General features: G+C 42.2%; 1 protein-coding gene and 1 long non-coding RNA gene across 2 annotated transcripts; one reads left to right on the forward strand and one right to left on the reverse strand.

Annotated features, from left to right (window-relative positions):
* Window positions 1–1,015: 1,015 nt before the first annotated feature.
* LOC132656968 (uncharacterized) lies at window positions 1,016–9,985 on the reverse strand. Its single transcript, XR_009594807.1, has 4 exons — window positions 9,663–9,985; window positions 7,689–7,907; window positions 1,821–1,921; window positions 1,016–1,369 (listed from the first exon to the last, which is right to left on the reverse strand). It is a non-coding gene; the product is annotated as an uncharacterized LOC132656968 (long non-coding RNA).
* Window positions 3,732–19,364, forward strand: LOC132656967 (3 beta-hydroxysteroid dehydrogenase/Delta 5-->4-isomerase type 1-like). Its single transcript, XM_060393011.1, has 4 exons — window positions 3,732–3,883; window positions 12,265–12,461; window positions 16,400–16,564; window positions 17,748–19,364. The coding sequence occupies exons 2-4, from the start codon at window positions 12,317–12,319 to the stop codon at window positions 18,557–18,559; spliced, it is 1,122 nt and encodes a 373-aa protein (XP_060248994.1). The 5' UTR covers window positions 3,732–3,883; window positions 12,265–12,316; the 3' UTR covers window positions 18,560–19,364.
* The last annotated feature ends 1,355 nt before the right edge of the window (window positions 19,365–20,719 follow it).

Genomic DNA, 20,719 nt, shown 5'->3' on the forward strand with positions numbered 1-20,719 from the left:
TCAAACCAGCACACTGCCTTCTGAATGTTACTGGCACATTATCCAGAGTCAAACAAATGTGTGTCAACAATGTGGCTTGGGCAAATTTTCTGGCAGCCAGGGACCTCAGTCCAGAAGTCACCAAGTACCAAAGGACAGTTCTACTACATCACAGATGAAACACCTCACCGAAATTATGGTGATTTAAAATGCACCCTAAGCAAGGTCTGGGTCCTCTGCCTTAATTCCAACTGGACCAGTCCTCTGTTCCTGATGAACTGACTCTTTTTCTCATCTTGCTTTCCTCTAAAAGGAGAAAACACAGTTCACCAGATGAAGGCTTTTGGTTTGAAAGCCTTCATCTTCCCACAGGCTCCTATGACTGTACTGCTTTGTCAGAGGAACATTAGAGCCCTGAATACGGGCTGGTGATCCCTGATAGAGCCCTGGATCTCTTAGCTTCCCTCCAGCACAGCCCTGAACATGATCCTCAATGGATCAGCAAAAGCCTGTAGGGGGACTTAGAATTCCTATGGGTCTTAATACATGGTCCTAGTCAGAAAAGAAGAAGTAGAAATGTTTTTAGCTTACACTTCTGTTGAACAAGACTATCTAGCCAGCCAAACAACTGCTGTCTTAAAAGTCCAGCTGTCCCTAAATGCAGAAAATCATCCTAGCTGGACTGTCAATCCTTGCCATCACCCTGTAGAAAAAGGAGACAGGGAGGATCAAGGAACCCTCACCTGGGTATCCAGCCACTCCATAGCATGTTATATATGATTCTACTCTAATTACATGTGGCCTGATGGAGAGGCTAGGGTGTACAGGTGGGAAAGACTAGGGTAAAGAGAGCACTGTCTATTCAACTATGAGAAAGTCAGAACCCGGCTAGGAAAAGACTTTCTAGGGCATCCTTTTACACGGAGCACCCATACTCATGGAAGTAACCTCTCACCTATGCACTGAAAGTAAGCACAGTCAACCCATTAGTATTAAGGAAGAAAGTCGGTACCATTGCCTTAGTGTGTCAGTTGAACAGTAGAGAAGTAGAAAGATATAGTTTACTTCTCCTCAAGGGAAAGAATTTTACCAACAATGTCCACTCTCAGTAAAAGAGAGAGTTCTAGAACACAGCTGGGTATATGGTTATTCCCACATTTCAGTTTTCATTCACACCCAGGAGACAAATTATGAGTCCCAGGAAAATGAAGACAAAATATTTAGTTTCTCCCCAAAGGTATCTCCCACTGAATGCGAGCTCTGAGGCACTATCCTTGCATTTATATTTAACTTTTTCTCCTTTATCCTCCATATCCACATCTCTTCCTATGTACAGTTGCATCCTCGTTGACCCTTAGTCCACTTCCTTTCTTGTCATCTCCCTATTTTCCTGAAAAGAAAGAACAAATCAAGACACATTTGAGGCAGGGCAAGAATCAGAGATTAAAGGCACATGCCATCAAGCTGGAGCACCTGATTTCAATCCCTAGGACCTACCTAGTGGAATAAGAGAACTGATTCTAGACATACTTGCCAAGACATGCAAGTTCATGCATGCACAGAGACATACATGCATATGTACACATATACAATAGATAAATGCATACATACATAAATGTATAAATAAATGTGAGAGAAAACAATAAGTTTGAATAGCTTATAAAATGGTTCTTAGCTATACAAGGAAATGAAACCTAAAATCCCTGTCATGTCCACAGAGACAGTGACAATTCAAATGATGTATGAGGCTGGCAGTCTTGCAGGGATAAATGTGGACACCTTCGAAACTTGGATATTGTCTCTTCTGACTTTAGGTACCATAGAAATCACAAGAGTCTCACCTGGAAGCAAGATTTCAACTTCCTCCAGTTCGATAACACATTTCCACAGACAGAAAACCCATAAGGACAAAATTGGGAACCATAGTAGGTAAGCAAATGGTCTGTAGGGTAAACAAAAAACAATAAATACGATTTGTTCATTTTGTGTTGGCCAACTATGCTCGTCACGAGGCCTGACATTCAGTGTGGTTTACATACTCAGTGAGAATTGGTTGGAAAAACAACTCCTTTCCCTCTGAATGCCATTATCAAATGGAGATGGATTCTTGTTAGGAAAGAGAGGTTGTGTCTATTTCCACTCTCAGCACTGGAACCCCATCTGGTTTAGTCCTGTGAGGCCTTGTGTATACTACCACAGTTTCTATGAATTCACTTTTGTTTAAGACTTGTTGTGTCTATAGGGCCATGTTTCCATGGTGCCCTCCATCCCTACTGGCTCTTACATGACTTCTGCCTCTTTTTTTGAAGAGTTCTCTGAGGAATATAGGGTTTTGATGAAGACAATGCATTTGAGATTGAGTATTTCAAGTCTCTCATGCTCTGCATAGTGTCTAGCTGTGGGTCTCTGTATTTGTTGTCATCTGCTGCAGGAGTTTCTCTGATGACAAATGAGCAATGTGCTGATCTATGAGCATAGAAGATGTCATTAGGAGTCATTCTATTGCTACATACTTTTAGAAGATCTATAGTGTTTGGTTTCTCCTAGGTCCCTGGCCTGTCTAGCCTCATGTTCTTGGCCACTGGAGCAGTGTCAGGCATGGGTTCTATCTCAAAGTGTAGGCCTTAATTACAATAAGAGAGTGGTTGCTCACACGACGTTTGTGCCACTACCACATCAGGATATCTTTGTAGGTAGAACACCATGTTGACTGCAGGTTTTACAGCCAGGTTTATGTTTATCTTTACCCTCCAGAAGTCCGCAGAGTGTTTTCTGGTACCATGAACACTAGTATTCAGCAGGCATGAAAGCTCTAGGTAAGCACCAGCTCAACATCTCTATGTTCACTGAGTTAAGTAGGTATTGTTGTCACCTCTAAAGCCTTGCCATCAGTTTGTATTCAGCAGACATTAGCCTTGACAATAGCCTGCGTTATTTGGGGGATTTCCATGGTACCCCTGGGGTCAACAACTGAGTTAAATGTAATCCATTCTCAGTGCTGGTGGTTTAATTTGATGGTAAGAGATGTCCAGTTAGGGCTTTGTCTCCCTTGTTATTAATGTTTCCAATTTACACTTATTTTATATCATATATATGTTTTATTTTCAGAAGCTTCTACTGTATTAAATTTCCATATAACCCCTCAAATGACACTTAGTTTTAGCTGTTCCATTCTGTATTCCCTTTCTTGTCCCTTCTTTCCTCCCCTGACCTTTAGAATCTCCCTTTCCTGTCCCTCCCTATTCATCCATAACTATTCTTTTTCCCTTTCCCCAAAGAGTTTCTTCCCTCTTCACTAGCTCCATATCTATACCTAACCTCTGTGGTTATAAGGATAGTAGCTTGCTTATCAAAGACTGAACAGTGAACAAATACTGAATGAATACTTTCTTTTCTTTTGGGGTCTAGGTTATATCACTCAGAATGATTTTTTTTCTAATTTTATCTACTTACCTACAAACTCTTTTTGTTTAAGTTGAATGGTAGGTGAAACTGAGAATATTTAAGATGGGAGAGATGCAGGGGAATGTGATCAAAATATATTATATGAAATATTCAAAGAATTAATAAAATATTTTTAAAAGAGTTAAATCCAAATTGCATGTATGACCTAGTTTACCTAATCACGATTATCTTCCCATACTGTTAAACTGTAAGAATTATATCTATAACTTTTTATGGGGAAAGGTCATTTTTGCTTGGATTTCATTAAATGTTTTTGACACATCGATTTCTTTCGCAAAACCCTGAGGTTTACAAGTCACACCAAGTCAGGGCCAGCTAAGATAAGGGAACTGAAAAATAAACCTGAACATTGAGCCTTATTTGTTAAATGTTTACTGCCTCCTTCCAGATCTAGAAGGGAGCTCTCAGCTGGGCCTGCCTTCAGCTTCTCCAACACTGAGTAAGTCCGCTTCAATGCCTTCTCTTATAGGTTGCTTTGGATGTGGCATTTTGTAACAGCAACAGAAAGCAGTGATTACACTGTTTGTTAGGGAGGTTTCCACTTTCTTGGGTGAGCTCCCTGTTCGTTATGCCCACACTAGGTATATTTATACCATGGGCAGGAAATAGTAACCTCTGTTGACAATGGTAGTTCTAGCTGTTCTCAAGGGTACAGTGCCTGGAGTACCCTTAAATATGTTCTGTTCTCCTTGCTCTATAGCACAAGGTTTAAGGAGTAGGAATCTTTCTGAGCACAGATCTTAAAGGACATTTGAGAGAAACATGTTTGAGTCTGGAATTGAGGGAATGGTCTGGCTCTCGGATTTCACTCTCAGTATGTCAGTACATGTAAGTTTACCAACAAAAGCAGTAACCAATGTTATGCCCAGTTCTCGAGACCCCCAAAGACCACCAGGAATTGACTCCACTGCAAACATATTAGACTTTAATACAAGCCCAAGCTCAGGTGCAAGATCTCTGTGGAAAAAGAGAGGTATGTGTCTCTGAGTTCTGGAGGAACAGGGTTTTTAAAGGGAAAAACAACAAACAGGTAACTTTCAAGCATTTGTTTATTTTAGGCACCAAGGCCATAATGGTCCTGGCCCATGCATCTGGAGGGTTTCTGCTCCTGTTAGGGAGGGGGAATGATTAGCACATCTTGTGTTTGTTCGTTTGTTTGTTTGTTTGTTTGTTTGTTTTTCTTAGTAGCAGGACTATATGACCTTGGTCACCAGCTAGGGTCTAGCTGTATGGGAGACTGCCCGCCATCTGTTCTGGCTGCCAAGCAATGATACCTTTCAAGGGCCTCAAGGCTGGGCACAAGGGTCTGTCCTAACTTGTCTGCTTCTTTGTCTAAACTTGTACTCAGGACCACAATCATGTTACCCCAGCAATTAAATTTTGCATTTTGGACCTCTCACCAGATGTGTCTTCTGCTAACACAGTCTTCTGAACTCCTTAATCCCTCACTATACAATGTTTCTTACTACAATTCCTCCATGTGTTCTCTATAACTAAGTGCTATAACCGATAAATATGATGAGTGTCATTTACCTCTTTCTGTATTGAGGGGATATGTCTTACATCACTGCTATGTCAACAGTGTCTGACAAGGTAAGCAAATCTGAGTTACTGAACAGAAAAACGATGTCCAGCAGAAACAAATGTTATCAAATAGCTGTTACAAGAAGGAAGGGTGGACAAGAGACAGAATGCTTTGACTATAAATATACAAGGTAATTTCAAGTACTGATTAACTTGAGCCAGTTGTAAAAGTGGGGTATGGGGGAGAAGAGGGAGGGTTGGCTGAGACTGGGAGGAGATAATGGAGGGGCCTAGAGCTGGGACACAAAGTGAATACAGTGTAATGAATTGATTAATTTTAAAAAATTTATAAACTCAAAACACACAAGAGACAGTTGTAAAAACCTGAAGAGAATCAAAGAACAGAAAGCCACTAGAAGTCTATGGTCAAAAGAGAAAGAGGGAGAGAGGACCATATGTAGGGAGGGAGAGAAGAAGGGAAGCAGTGAGGGAGAAAACCATCCTTTACCATCACTTGAAAACACTCCATCTACATCAAGGCTCCTCCAGGACTAGCCCTTCTGCAGCACACCTCACTTTGTCTCATACAGCTCCTCACACATGTCCTCTTGCTTCAGGCTACCTTTCCCAAGGACTCTCCAGCCTGCTGGAGAAAGTTAAATACAGGCTGAGGGGCTCACACTTCCTGATGACTGTACTTGTTCACTAACTTATTGATCCCCCCACAATTCTGTCTCCACTCTAGAAGAATACCTGAGAACCTTGTACCAAAAACCTGTGCTCATATCTAAATCGGGTCCAAAATGAGTTGCATGAACTTGAAAAAGGCAAGAATGAAAGGAGACAATACATGGAAAGAAAGACTTTTGCCCTCCATGTCTAGTATGTTGCAACAGGGTTGGGCAATGCTATGCAGATGGCTTTGCTATTGTAGCACACATGGTCTCCAGCTGATTCCACCATTAAGTGTCCTCTACAGGTGCTCAATGTTTTGGCACCTCCGTTGTACTAAATAAAAAACTAAATGTTGGTATATGTAATGTTTTCAATTATTAGTAGTAGCCCCATAATTTTTGTGGTAGTATTATTTAACCGTCTTGACACAAATAATAGGAGACCTGTTAGTTTTCATAATTGCCTTATTTACATTGGGGCAGGAAGATATTTCACCTACACAGTCTCAATAACCTCACCATCCACTTCCCAGCCCGCATCCAATGCCATTCTCCTTAACCATCTTAATCTGAAGTTTCTTCTATCCGTAATCTTTTTTTTTTTTTCAATGCAGTTTATTCAGGAACAATGAACAATCCTCGGACCCCGGGGAAAGCCAGCCCACAGCTTAAATAGCCTCTGGGTAGCCAACCCAGGTATGCCACGGGGGCAATGCAGATAGGTCCACATACATGGAAGCAAGCCAGATCCTCGGCCTTAGCCAAATGTGGAGTTGTTCGTGACAGAGAGCACTCACCATCGGGAAGGTCTAAGGCGGAAACCAGCTCCATCTTTAAGGCATAGCATTCCGCAGCTCTCTATAGTTCCCCCTTTTTGTTTTAGACGCATCAGGCAAGAGTAGAGGTCTGATCTCTGATATTAGAAATAAATTGGGACTTTGTACAGATGTTCATTTAGGTGTCATCCACCCAAAGAGCATCAGACCCGTCCGATACTTTTTCTCAGAGGCGGGACCTGGGGCATCAACCTGCATGCAATCAAAGGTGCTCTTCTCTGGGTCCAAAGCGGCCTACCCTGAGTGCAGTGCTTAGCCTCGCATCCTGAGCGTATCATTTTAGCTTTTTATGGTATCCAACCATGCTTGGGGAGAATGTCCTGCTTCAATGGCTGTAAAGGCCTGAATAATCATGGCTGCATCACACTGTTGTGAGACTCTAATCTTGCATATATACTATCCGTAATCTTATAAATACTTGCATTTATTCTTCATCTGGGCACTTTCATGCCATTATTGGAGTCCTTCCTCCCAACCCATGTGGTTCCTTCTCCAGGATAACCCATCACAGCGTCCTACTTCCTCCTCTTTTCTTGTCCATTTGTTTCCCGTGATCCTCCTGTGCTACAAAGCCTGGGAACCTTAGCCATGCCTACCCCATTCTGTCATGCCAAGGTATAGGCTGTTTAAGCAGTCAATCAGGGAGGTTTATACAACAAGGATAAGTGTACCCAGATCTTGAGGGCCAGTAACACACCTCAGACCAACCTCCAACAATTCCCCTTTTTCTGTCTAAATAAAAAGGCCACATTTTTACTATAAAAAAATTAGGAAACATTTTTAAAATAGGTAAGACTATTATGAATAATATCTAACTTAAATTCACTTGGCAACCTTGAGAAAAATATCTTATATATGAGGGTCTAAGGTTTGTGCTTCAGTTATTTTTAGAGTTTGTGTCTATCAACCTAAAAACATCTATCTAGACCTAAAACATCTTTTTAATTTGTAAGCAACTAAGCTAATTGTAAAACAAAGACCATCTGGTTCTCAACACTATCAGAGACTTAAGAAGGAATAAAATTTATACCCTAAATAAACAGGATATGCATGTTAGTAGCTTCTAAAAATAGAAATTGACAGAGACAGTTTGCTACCTGAACAACCACCCAAAACTCTCTATAATGGTGGAGCATCATCTTCAGCCTTCTGGCTCAGTATCTTGACCAACATATATATATGAAGCAAAAACCATTTAGGACTTGCTTACCCTGTCTTGGCAGAGTTCAGCAGTCAGTTTGGCCTGCATTTGAGTTTGCTGATTTTGGGCAGAATTCTCTTTGTTGTGAAGTGAGGGCATTTTCTTTGCCTAGGGGGCTGGTCTGCCATATTTGAAACCATCTCCATATGGAGCTTCTTCGATGCTCATCATCTTCTTTGAGGTAGTCAGGGTGCTGTCAGGAGATGATCTTTCCAATTGTCAAAGAATCTTTAAAATAATAAAAGCAGTTTATATACAATATTCTGTAGGTCTCTTGGGTTTTTAAAGACTTATCTATTTATTTTTATATAATCTATCTATAGAATATATTTGTTAAACCTAGGATGCATATTCCTGTGATAAATTAAACTAGGGTCTGACATGACCATGAGTAGATTATCTTACATTAGGTAACTTGCATTACCTAATATCCTAAACAGTTTGTAATAGCAGTTTCAAAGTATTGTAAGTAATTTTGAAATTGTATCAATACACTAACATTGATATCAATGTGTCAAAAATACATTTATTTTTGCACCACTATTCAAAATCCTATAGCAATCAGTTAAAAAAAACCTTATTTGAAAATAACAAACAAAGCGTTAAGTTGAGGAGTCGATTTAATAACCTACTGTTTGTCTTATTCCTATTTGATATCCCTATATTCCTCTTCTTTCTTTTCAACTCAATTCTCCTTAACTAAAAAAGACAAGGAAAAGAAAAGAGAGACATCCCTGAGCTTAACTTCATTTTCTCTCAAATAAGACCATTAATAGCGTATACCAACTCCCAAGGACAATAGCATTCATAGCCCAAGAATACAACCAAAAACCTACTCAACCCTCCTTAAGGGAAATGGGGGATCATTATCAGGGATTTCTTCTAGCTCACTTTTGGGATGAAGCAATCCTATTTGGCCCAAAGGAAATTCATAAAAAATGGTTAACCAAGCTAGCAATATCATTTGTGAGAAATTTCAGGCTAAATAGAAGTCTTGTTTGGAACAGTCTGAAATGCTGGAACAATTAAGAGTGGTGGCTTTCTTCAAAGCTCTCTTGGGAGCAGGCTTTGATGATTAACAGCAACTGAAGACGATGAGGCTAGAACAAGCAGAATACTGGAACATGCAGGATGCTGGAACAGATGTATCAGCATCTCAGCATGCTGAAAGGATGAGTCCTGTCAGGTTTGATCCAATGCCATTGGTGTCTGGTTTATTTGTTCTGAAAATACCTAATTTCTCACAAGCATTATAAAGTACCAAAAATAAATTGTATAAGATGTGCAGGATGCACAGGTAGATCAATTAAGGATGACTCTCTACTTCGTATGAGAAAAAAAAGGTATCTGGAAGTCTTTATTCATGTCATATGAAAGGATAGAATGTGGATTCTGTAGCCAACAAGAATTACTGGCTATGCATGGACATCCATGTCTCAGTCAGGTTTACAACTATTTCCATTTAGCGGGATCAGCAATATAAGTTACCATTATTATTGACCATATAAAAATTATCATGTTGAAATCAAAACATGGTTGTATACCTCTAAATATCCTCCCTGGGCTTGTGAGTGCCTGTTGCATTAGGCCAAGCCACAACCTGTCTCCTGAAAGAAGGCCTCCCAGTAAAGAGACAAGCCAGTTGTACTCATCAATAGAAAAGGCATGTGTTTAAAATAAAACATGCCTTTTTTTATATTTCTTGTGGCTATTTTATATTTGTTTTTATATTTGTTGTGGCTATTTTTGTCCTATTTCTTTTTTTATATGGAATGGGTGGTAATGTCTTGATAGCCAAACTTTATATAAACTCTTTTCTATCTTGAAAGAGTTTCAGTATATCCTAGGCATCTTGTGTCTGCGTTTTTACATTTGTTCTGGCTATCTTTGGCTTGTTTTCTGTTTTCATATCAAATGGACAGTTTCATTTCTTTAAATACAAGAGTGGTAATTTTTGAGTGTTTAGGACCTAACTAGGCTGACCTGTATTTTGCCATCTGTAAGTCTCCAGTTAATTTTTTGCATTAGGCATGACTAACATTTGTCCTCCGTGAAAATGTCTCATGTCCAAAAGGATAAGCTGGCTTCCAGAGCAGTGTGACTTCTTAATTTACTTAGTATTTAAAACCATTTTCACGTGGGAGGCATGCAGTTTGCATGTTTATCTCCCAGCCTAATTTTGGGTCCTCACATTGACCAATAGAACATATGTCTTCAGCCCAAATGCCTTTGACATCAGGTATTCTGTCGAAGTCCCATCTTCTGAGGAGATTGGTTAGCCTGTTTAAGCAGTGTGACATCTCTCTTCATAGAAACCTAAAAGTGATGTGAATCCAACCACCTGTGGATCAATAAGGACATAGCATTCATTATTAAGAAAAGAGAATATACACGGAAATCTTAAGAAAAAGTTTGTCATTTTGAATCCTAAACTGATTTTGCAAGTGGCTAATCACTAGGAGTTCCTGTTCTGACTTGAGTAAGTTGGGCTGATCCAGAAGTTTTAGGCCAAATGTACAAATTTAAGCTGTAACAAGTAAAGCCCAGTTTATTATTTTTTGGAATTTAGTTGTTCATAAAGGGTATGAGTGGCCCTTCCCAGATAGAGATGACAAGCATCTTGTAGCCAGAGAGCTTTGAGTTTTAGCCATTATTAACCTAGTTTATATCAGGAAGGATGTCTTTTTTATTGTCCATAACTTAATATTCCATCTTTTGGCTTTCGCCCCATTTTCTCCTTGAATATTTTTTGGAGAAGGCATGGAAATGAGCCACCGCCATTAAACACATTGTAAACATATCCATGACTATGGAAACCAAAACAAAGCCAAAAGAAATTCAAGCATCCTTAGCCATGGAATTTTTTATTTTAGATGCAGTTCCAGACCTAGCTTTGCCTCACAGTTTTACCTCTCCAACTTGCCATGTCTTCATAACCATGGCTGTTGTTGCTCTATGAGAGCTGAGCCAGCAGCAACAGCAGGAAGCAATGTTTGTGCATCCCCAGAGGAAACTGACCTTAAGTCTGCTCTGTTCGCTTCCCAGTTTGGGTCTTTCTGCAGTAGGATGCCATTTGCTTGTGTGTCTGTTTAAGACAGTCTCTTAAAGAGACATTATTTCACCCTGGAGTTTTTAGGTTTTAAGTTTGCATTGTATAGGTAGAAGCTTATTCCCCTCCTCCCAATAAATTATGGTAAAGTTTGATTTAAAGAGTGTGGATACATAAAATTAGTTCAGAGCCATTTGCTGTAGTAAATAAAAAATTAAATGTTGGGCTGTATAATGTTATTTATCATTTTTCTTAACTCTATAATCATTGCAGTGGTATTATTTACCCTGCTAACACAAGTACTAAGACAGAGACACCTGTTAGATTTTATAATTGCCTTATTTACCTTGGGCGGGATAAATATTTCACCTAAGCTGACTCAATAACCTCATCATTTACCTCCCAGGCCCCATCCAGTGCCATCCTCCTTAACCATCCTCATCTGAACTACCTTCTATCCATAATGTTATAAATACTTGTTTTATTCTTCACCTGGGTCTCTGCATGACATTTATTGGAGTCCTTCCTCCCAGACCACTTGCTTCCTCCTATATGCTAACCCATCCTGGCCTGTTTCTTCCCTCTTTCTCCTGCCCTCAAAAGTCAGAAAACCTCAGCCACAACTAACCACTTTCTGCCCTATCCAGGACAATCAGTCAATCAGGTAGGTTTACAAAACAATGATAGCTATACCCAGATCTTGAGGGCCAATAACACACATCAGACCAACCTCCAACACATCTCTAAAATCATCAGGTCTACATTGCAGCTATGCATTACCATTGTAGCCCCATGCATCAGTCTCTAGTGGGCTTCCTACAGGGAATCTATCTTTCCTATACCTTGCTCTGAGTTCAGAGGCTTTCTTTAAAATGCAGAATTCTCAAATTTGTGTTGAGCTGCACAACATCAAGGAAGGAATACTGAGGAATTTCCAAAGATAGGGATTACTGAGCCACCCAGGGAGTCAGACAGCACTTGGCTAAACTCTGTGTCCCATCACATTTCAACAAAAGAGCACAAGGTTCAAGCATGCCCATAAGTGAAGTGTCCAAAACAGAGCCCAAGTCCCAAGTTCCCTGTCTTCCCAGATCACTGAAACTGTAGTGCTTTCTGGAGGGCAGTATATTCCCCAAGAGCATAGAAACTCCTGATCCCTCCCTTCATGCTTCACTCTGTGACTCTCCTCATCCCAACATTTTATGGCCATAAAGTTAAGTAAACACTTCTCTAAGTTCCACAAACAGCTTATATAACTTGGCCATGCTTGGTAAGGTTTTATTCAATCCCAGGTTGTGACCATTTGTTATGAAGCAAAGGTGCAATGACATGGGCTAGCAACAGGTATCTAGGAACAGGAGAAATCTCACAACATAGCCACACACTGTGAGTCTGACAGTCTCTTGACATACATTGACATGCAATGCTTAGTGCAGCGGAGAAATAGCCCCATGTCTTGTGATCTGTGTTATGAATGGGTGGTGGGAAAACTGGGCATGGGTAAATCACCGTGTCTCTCTTTCTTGCCATCTCCAGGGTCACCCTATATTACCCCACCTCCCACTATAATCTGCTTCCTGTGTTGGCCATGCCTGGGTGGAGCTGCCTGGTGACTGGAGCAGGAGGGTTTCTGGGCCAGAGAATCGTCCACATGTTGGTGCAGGAGAAAGACCTGGAGGAGATCAGGGTCCTGGGCAAGGCCTTCAGACCAGAAACCAGGAAAGATTTCTTCAGTAAGTAAACCTGAGGATTCGTCCTGTGACTGCATAACAAACACTGAGTAGATGCAGGGAGGACTCCTCCCTTGTCTAGTACATAGACATTTGTAGTCATAACACCATTCCATGTCCACACTCATCAGGAGGAAACACCACCACTGAGCAAAAATGACATTGTACAGTCTTGAAGAGACTGGGTTTGTACTGACAAGTTCTCTCTCCATTTCCTGTAGCTCTTTAATGTGGACTTGTCATTACTAAGCTGGAGGGCTCAGCACTAGCTCCCTGTCTCTCCTAATTGCTACTGATCTAATTCTTTTGTTCTGGTTTGCTTTGTGGTGGTCTTCATTTAGCATCTTGGGCAGAAGTAAAATAAAATGAGTAAAAAAAAATATCAAATTAAAAGATGTATAAGAAGACAGAGGTAGGGATAGGAACATGGACAGCCAGACAGAAAGAGATAGAGACTGAAGAAGAGAATTTCTGAGTAAATGCATGTGGTCAAACCAAGGGACAGAAACAAAGCCAGCATGAGCAGGACTGTCCATACCTTGCTGGATTGTTCTGAAGGATTTCTTACCATTCCTCACTGCAGTTTATCATCACTAAGTGTAAGACTGCAGAATTCACTAGTGCAGGCTGTTATTAGTATGCTAATTTGTTTAACTGGGTACAACTGGAACAACTGATTTTGTAGTATAGTTTACCATCTATTCAGCCTGCACCCTGGGTCATTAAAATAATTTCAGGGAAAGTGGGAAAGCAGGCTCACTCACCTGGTCAGTAAGGGCTTTGAGTTGGAAAAAGAAAAATGACTATAGCAGTATCACCTGATTAATGAGGAACACAGACGAAGACAGAGGTTCCTCACTATCCTCCAATGTTTTGACCAATGGTCAGCTCTTGGGCCCAGAGTCTTCAGTGTTTCCTGGTGCTCCTATGTGACTCAAGCTGGATCTTTGCCCCTCTGCAGAGTCAAGTGTAAATCTGTTCTACCTAGGGATCTGCCCTGCACTCAGGACCCTCCACAGTCCTCTGAAACAGCACTCACCCTCTATTCTACTTCTTGTCTCTGATCTCCTCCGATGTCAATTTCCTCCTGTCAGCTTCAGTGTTCCTTCCAGAAGTGAAATATTAACACATAGTCAACAATTCTATTAATTAGGATACTGTTCCTCAGCATTATTTGCAAACAGCCAAGGTTCAGATGGAGAAATAGCTCCACTGTGGGTATGGACACAGAAGGCTCTGCATAAAGATAAGAATGAGGAATCTCCTAAAAGTGCCCTTTCTGGGCCAGGCACCATGGGGCAAACTGTGGAGATAACTCATTAGCTGTGTGTACCATTCCTGGGGTGTAGTTAATGCTTCTCCCGTCTATTTCTGTAGAGGAAGAGTGCAAAGGTTAACTCGTTTGCACAAATACCACAGTTAGAATAAACACACTGGGGTGGAGCCCAGGAAGACTAGCTGCAGCCGTTATGTTCTTCACATCCGATGGGTGAAGGCATTTACCTGGGTCTCCTTCTGATCCAGCTCATAAGTTGTACCATCCCATGTGGTTGCTGTGCAATTATCAGTACATGAGGAAGACTTAGATCATGCTGCAGCCCTGGCTCCACGAAAACACTCTCTACAGGCCCTCTCCTAGGACCTCAGGGTCCCCAGAAAGCTCATGGATGTGAGTCTTTCGCTACAGGTCAGGAGTTCTCCTCTTGTCACAGCCACATCCCTGAACCAGTCTGTCTAGAACAGTGGTTTTTATTCTGTGTGTAACAAGTCCACTGAGCTTTCACTAACCTTTTAGAGGGACTTCATATCAGGTATCCTACCTACCAGATACTACAATACAATTCATAAAAGTAGCAACATTACACTCATGAAGAAGCAACTTAAAATAATTTTTTGGTGGGAGTCACCACAGGTCTAACATCAGTATCAAGGAAGAAAAAGGAAGAAGTGGGGAGATCAGATCATAATAATAGAATTCAACCCTCAGGCAGGTAATACCTTCTGAGCAGCCCCAAATTCGAATCTTTCTAATTCCGGGCCTTCTGGGAGTTGCATGGTGAGAGGAGGGGCTTGGATAAGGTATGCTGAATACTGAATTAGGGGAAAGCCATTCTATTTTTGTCCCTTGGAGATGTTTCTTTAGCCTTGGATTTCTCCTGTCTTTCTCACTGTTTGGCTTCATGGAAAATTTCAGGTCACTTGAATGTCCTTAATCTGTCCCTGAAAAATTGATTCCAAGCAATGCCAGAGCACAGGCTAATGGCACAGGTGTAGGCAAAGGGCAAGCAAGGTGTCCTCAGTAGGTATAGGTATAACTGTGTCCTCAGGCTTCTTGGGCATCACTTTGCTCATCTATTAAGCAGGGCACACAGGACCAGTCTCTAGGAAGTGTGGGAAGGAAGGAAGCATAGTCTTGAAGCTGGGTTTCAATTATGAAGCACAGCAAGTATACGGTACTGGCACAGACTGTGTGTGGCAAACAGTTCATTTTGGGAATTAAGTGACAAAATAATAGGCAGTGTCGCCCACCAAGTCCAGAAGTATGAAGATACAGGTGTATTTAGGGCCTTGGAATAGATGGTACAAGGAAGTCCTGGGAAAGCCAGGTAGATCATTGACATCTGCTCCTGATACTGTTTCAGAGGAGATATTCCACTGTATCCAACTTGGGCCATCCTAATCTTGTTGCCAGTGTTTCTGACCTCCCTGGGTCACTGAAGCCAAGCCATTGGCTCTGAGTTAACTTTTCCTTTTTTGCCCAGCAGAGACCCAGAAAATACCAGGCTCTGGCAAGGGGAACACCCAAGATATATATTTGTGAGTCTTCCTTCTGCTGCCACTGCTAGAAATGTGTTCCTCATGAAAACCCTGGGACAGACAATCTGATTGCTAACCCACTTCTCCCCACCTCTCTATTACCTGCTGAGTCACTTTGTGGATGGATGAACTTCCCAGCACTCTCTTGAACAAGTTCATGTCTGAGGCACATTTGACAGCTTCCTAAGCTGATTTGCTTTCCTGAAGAAAGAAACAATGCTTTCCCTTCTTTCCAGCCTTCCTCTCTAACCGGTTTCCCTCTAGAACAATTCTCTTTTAAAAATTTATTTATTCAATTTACACTTGGATCATAGCCCTCTCCCTCCTCTGCTCTCATTCTCAAGCTTCCTCATTATAAACCTATTCTCCCTCTCCTGTTCCTCAGATAAGGGGAGCCATACATACCCACACACCCCAACTCATTAAGTCAAATCAGAACTGATGGAATCCTCTTTCCCCATGGACTGGTGAGGCAGCCCTGACAGGAAGCAGTGATCAGAGAGCAGGCAGGCAACAGAGTCCATGTCAGAGACAGACTCTTCTCCCCTTACCAGGTAACCCACACAAACCCTGAGCTGCCCATCTACTACACCTGTGTAGGGAGCCTAGGTCCAGTCTATACATGATCCTTGGTTGGTGTTTCAGTATCCGAAAGCCACTCTGGGCCCTGGTTAGTTTGCTCTGGTAGTCTTCTTGTGGAGCTTCTGGCACTTTCAGGTCTTTTTATCCTTCCTGCCACTTTTTCACATTCCCTGCTCTTCACCAAATATTTGCCTGTGAGTCTCAGCATCTGTTTTCATCTGATGTTGGGTGGAGCCTCTAAGAGAACAGCTATGGTAGGGTCTTGTCTTGTTCCCTCTCTTCAGACACTTCTGCCTATTCTAATTCCCACTCTGAGTGAGATTTAAGCAACCCCCTTGGATCCTCCTTGTACCTAATCTTCTTTGGGTCTGTAAATTGTATTATGTCTATCTTGGACTATGTAGCTAAAATGTGCTTATACAGACACATACCATGTATGTCTTTCTGGACAATTCTTGATGGCATAGGTAGTCAACACCTGTGTACAGGGAACATCTTAGCCCAGAGAAGAGCTTCTCAATGACCTGCCTTGTGTTCCACAGACCTCAAGACAAACACAAAGGTGTCAGTGCTGGAGGGAAACATTCTAGATGCCCAGTACCTGAGGAGAGCCTGCCAGGGCATCTCTGTGGTCATCCACACCGCTGCTGTCATTGATGTCTCCGGGGTCATTCCCAGACAGACCATCCTAGATGTCAATCTGAAAGGTAGAGTATCTGGAGAGGAGAAGGTGAGATTTGGGAGGTTGAAAATGTTAACACATATCGGGAAGGAACGCTCTCACCATAGAATCCCTGCCATTCTCTGAGACTAATGCCTCTGCTCACCATACCCTGCTGGAAGAGCTCAGTGCTATTCCATGGTTAAGTCCCAGCAGGTAGAAAGTAGGTAACCCTGGATGTAAGGCCTCAGCCCTGTCACTCCACCTTCAAGAAAAGCTCTTCTGTTGTCCTCCATGCAGAGGAGACTGAACTCCAACTCCATGCAGTAAACAACCACCCACCCATTTTCTGCCTAGACTTTGCAGGAACCTGCTCTGCAGGCTGTTCTATCATCAGGACCTCACAAGTTCCTACCATTACAGGAATGCCCAGCAGGAGGCTCACAAGCACTTTTAGTTTCCTACTAAGAGCAACAGATACCAGTGCTGGGTGCCAGAATGAAACTAGAAGGAATATGTATCACCCCTACTTTATATAACCAGGTAAAATAAAGTCATAGCTAGAACCAAAAGTGTTTTAAACATTGTGCGTACAATCAGGAATACAGGCGTATCTCTACATTTCTCCAAACCCAATAACCATTTGTTCTCTGGGTCATACTTGACTCATTTTGGTACTCGGCCCATTTTGATTCTTATCAAATAACAATAGCAAAAAGTTGTACCTATGAAATGACTACATAACATGCATATCAACAGTACACACTATACTTGAGCCTGAATGATGTTAATTCTTCAATGATTCTTGGTGAAAAAGAACTATTCTCATTCACAATCTAAGAATATGATCTGGCTCTATAATTTAAAAATCATGGATGAATTGATATGCAAAAAATTATACTTATTTCATGGGCACATTAGGAATGGATTAATGAGAAGCTTTAAAGCATTTTAAAGTAATAATAATAAAAAAAACCACTCAGTCACATACACTCACACTTACACATAGCCACGAGGCAATGAACACAAAAGCCTAGAGATACGTGCTCTCTGGAACCCACCTGTTGTCTTCTGGGAACAGCTTGGTAGCTGAGTCCAGGTAGGGAAGATGAACTGTAATCTGTAAATGTTGTATTGTTGGGCAAAAAGACAAGAATAATCCTGAAGCTGTGCACACACTGGGCCCCTGGCTTATCTCTTGACACTGACAATGCATTGTCTATGATTAGGTACCAAGAACCTACTGGAAGCCTGTGTCCAAGCTAGTGTGCCAGTCTTCATCTTCACCAGCTCAGTTGAGGTGGCAGGGCCCAACTCCTACAAGCAGATCATCTTGGATGGCCATGAAGAAGACAATCTAGAAAGTACATGGTCTGATCCATACCCATACAGCAAAAAGATGGCTGAGAAGGCAGTGCTGGCAGCCAATGGGTGTACCCTGAGAAATGGTGGCACTTTACATACTTGTGCCTTAAGGCCCATGTACATTTATGGGGAAAAAAGCTCATTCCTTTATAATATAGTAATTGGGGCTCTAAAAAATAAGGGTGTTTTGGATACTACTGGCAAATACTCTAGAGCCAACCCAGTGTATGTGGACAACGTTGCCTGGGCACACATTCTGGCTGCCAGGGGCCTACGAGACCCCAAGAAGTCCCCCAGCATCAAAGGTCAGTTCTACTACATCTCAGATGACACCCCTCACCAAAGCTATGATGATTTAAATTATGCCCTGAGCAAGGAATGGGGCCTCCGCCCTGATTCCAGTTGGAGCCTTCCTCTGCCCCTGCTCTACTGGCTTGCCTTCCTGCTGGAAACTGTGAGCTTCCTGCTGCGTCCAGTCTACAACTACCGGCCCCCCTTTACCTGCCACTTGGTTACGCTGTCCAACAGCACATTTGCCTTCTCCTACAAGAAAGCCCAGCATGATCTCGGCTATGAGCCCTGTGTCACCTGGGAGGAAGCCAAGCAGAAAACATCAGAGTGGATAGGGACACTAGTGGATCAGCACAAGGAAACAGTGAACTCAAAGACTCGGTGAATTGAAGATAGCAGGGACATGGCCCTGGCTGTTATCAGAAATCATCCTCAGGTCCTCAGAAAGGATACAGGCACAACCTAGGTCCTACTGCCTCCCTTTGATATAGAAGCCACCTTACTGTCTTCCAAATGTACCCAGAATCCTTGCCAGGCACTGACCCAGCCACAAGCTTTCTTCCCCAAACACCTGCCCAGTGACACACAGGCCATTGTGCCTCAGCTCCTGGTTCGTAACTACTAAGCACTTCTTGTTGCTCAAGAGTTCTCTCCATGGGCGTCATCTCCCCATTAACAGCATTTCTCATCTTTGGAAAATTCTGCTTTGGTTTACGAAGTTGAGTGAAAGAAACAATAAACATGTGTTAAGAGCTCATCCGCAGACATTTTTACATCAATAAACGTGGCCATGCTGGATCAGAAATGGATTGTGGATTGAGGGACTGAGGAAAAGCCATGAACTGATGGGGATGTGAGACTAATCCCAGCACATTGTCTTTTGCGGTGTAAAACATGACTACAACACATTACTCTATTTTATGTAGTAATGACCATGAGAGAAGGAATGCTAAAGATCCACAGTTTCTGCAGAAGATCCCATCCATGCTGGGTCCCGGTGAGGCTCCCTCTAAAAGAACATTCTCAGATTTACACGTTTTCTCACAACAAAATGGACACCTGGCTGGAGGATTTTGCTCCAGTTCTTCTATAAAATTGTAACACTGGTATAGGAAAGGGAGGGAGAGGTAAGAAAGTTTCCCTCCATAGTCAAGACAGAACTATAAATAAACCCACTCCCCTTCACAAGATACTGATTTTCTGGTTTTTCTTTGTAAAGCACAAAGAGATGGTCCTCAGATCCCAGACTCTAGGAACAGGTTTTGACAAGGCTCCCCAGTAGAGAGTGTCTTGTCTTGTTGCTGCATGGTTCCAGCATTTTGGGTAGGGAGACCCCCACCACCACCACTCTGCTTTACAGAGCTTGTTTGTATCAACTGCCTCTTAAGGCATATTCATAAATAGATTTAGCATTAGGTTCCAGCCTGGCCTTATTTGAAAGAAAGCTGTACTGTTGGGTTTTGTAACTGAAAAGTTCTCAGTAAATTGTCCTTAATAATTCTTAATTCTTCTTATTTCCATTCTCCAGTTTCTGAAAACATGAAGAATGCTTTCTTCTCAGAACTCTTTGCTTTAAGAAAGGGTCCCCTGTTTGTTTGAACCCACTGTGTAAAGGGTTGGATAAGAAAAAGGTGCACTTAGGATTCCTGTCATGTAGGAACTTCTCTCCATACCTGAAACTATTGCAAAGTGATTCCTTGTGGACAATTCTCTTCTATGGTAATATTCCACACCTGGGGCTGAAAACATCTTTCTCTTTTCCTTCCTCCCTCCCTATGCCTTTCTCTCTCTCTCTCTCTCTCTCTCTCCCTCCCTCCCTCTCTCTCTCTCTCTCCTCTTTCTTTCTCTCTCTCTCTCTCTCTCTCTCTCTCTCTCACTCCCCCCTTCTCTTTCTCCCTCCTTTCTTTTCTCCCTCCCTCCCTCTCCCCCATGACTGTGTAGGAAAACTGACTTGGCTTTGAGATTTTCTCTTTTAGAAATTGAAACAGGGGGCCAAGAGGAGGAAGGTCCCAATGGACAGTAAAGGGCCAAAATGGGGAAGATCCAAGCTGCCAGAGAGCTTGAGTACTTGGGCATAACAGGCTCAGAGATCTCACTGGAGATCCTTAATACCTGTATCTTTTGTTCCACCAGCCAAGATTCATGAACAGAGAAACAACATTCCTCCCCCAGTACAACACAAGTCCCTCCCTGCCCAGCTGTCAGCAGGTCAAGAGCTCTCCTGCTTTGTAAGACAACCCAACAAGGGAGGTTATCTGCTGCTGGAGGGACTGGAGGCTGTGCAGTGTGGAAGCCATGACCTGGTCAAGCGAGTCCTGGAAGTTGTCAGCCAGGAGCTGTGTCTGTACTAGTGCTTTCCCAGAGGCCCCCGTTTCCCCTCCTGATGAGAGGACAGGCCTAATCCTACAAAGAGGAGCATGAAGATTTCTCTCTTTATCTGGTTCCCCCTTAAGTGTTCGGGCAATTTCTTAAATTCCTACAGGTAGAACTATAGGGTAATCATAGTGGTGGTGCAACATCCCTGATTTCACACTATATTGCACAG

This window comes from Meriones unguiculatus, chromosome 10, assembly GCF_030254825.1.
Source record: "Meriones unguiculatus strain TT.TT164.6M chromosome 10, Bangor_MerUng_6.1, whole genome shotgun sequence".
NCBI classification, from domain to species: Eukaryota; Metazoa; Chordata; class Mammalia; order Rodentia; family Muridae; genus Meriones; species Meriones unguiculatus.

Bases quoted from the DNA above. Each gene is read 5' to 3' on its own strand.
- LOC132656967 (XM_060393011.1), top strand. From the start codon at position 12,317: ATGCCTGGGTGGAGCTGCCTGGTGACTGGAGCAGGAGGGTTTCTGGGC. The intron at 12,462-16,399 runs GTAAGTAAACCT...TGTGTTCCACAG, and splicing joins AACCAGGAAAGATTTCTTCA to ACCTCAAGACAAACACAAAG. The intron at 16,565-17,747 runs GTAGAGTATCTG...GTCTATGATTAG, and splicing joins CCTAGATGTCAATCTGAAAG to GTACCAAGAACCTACTGGAA.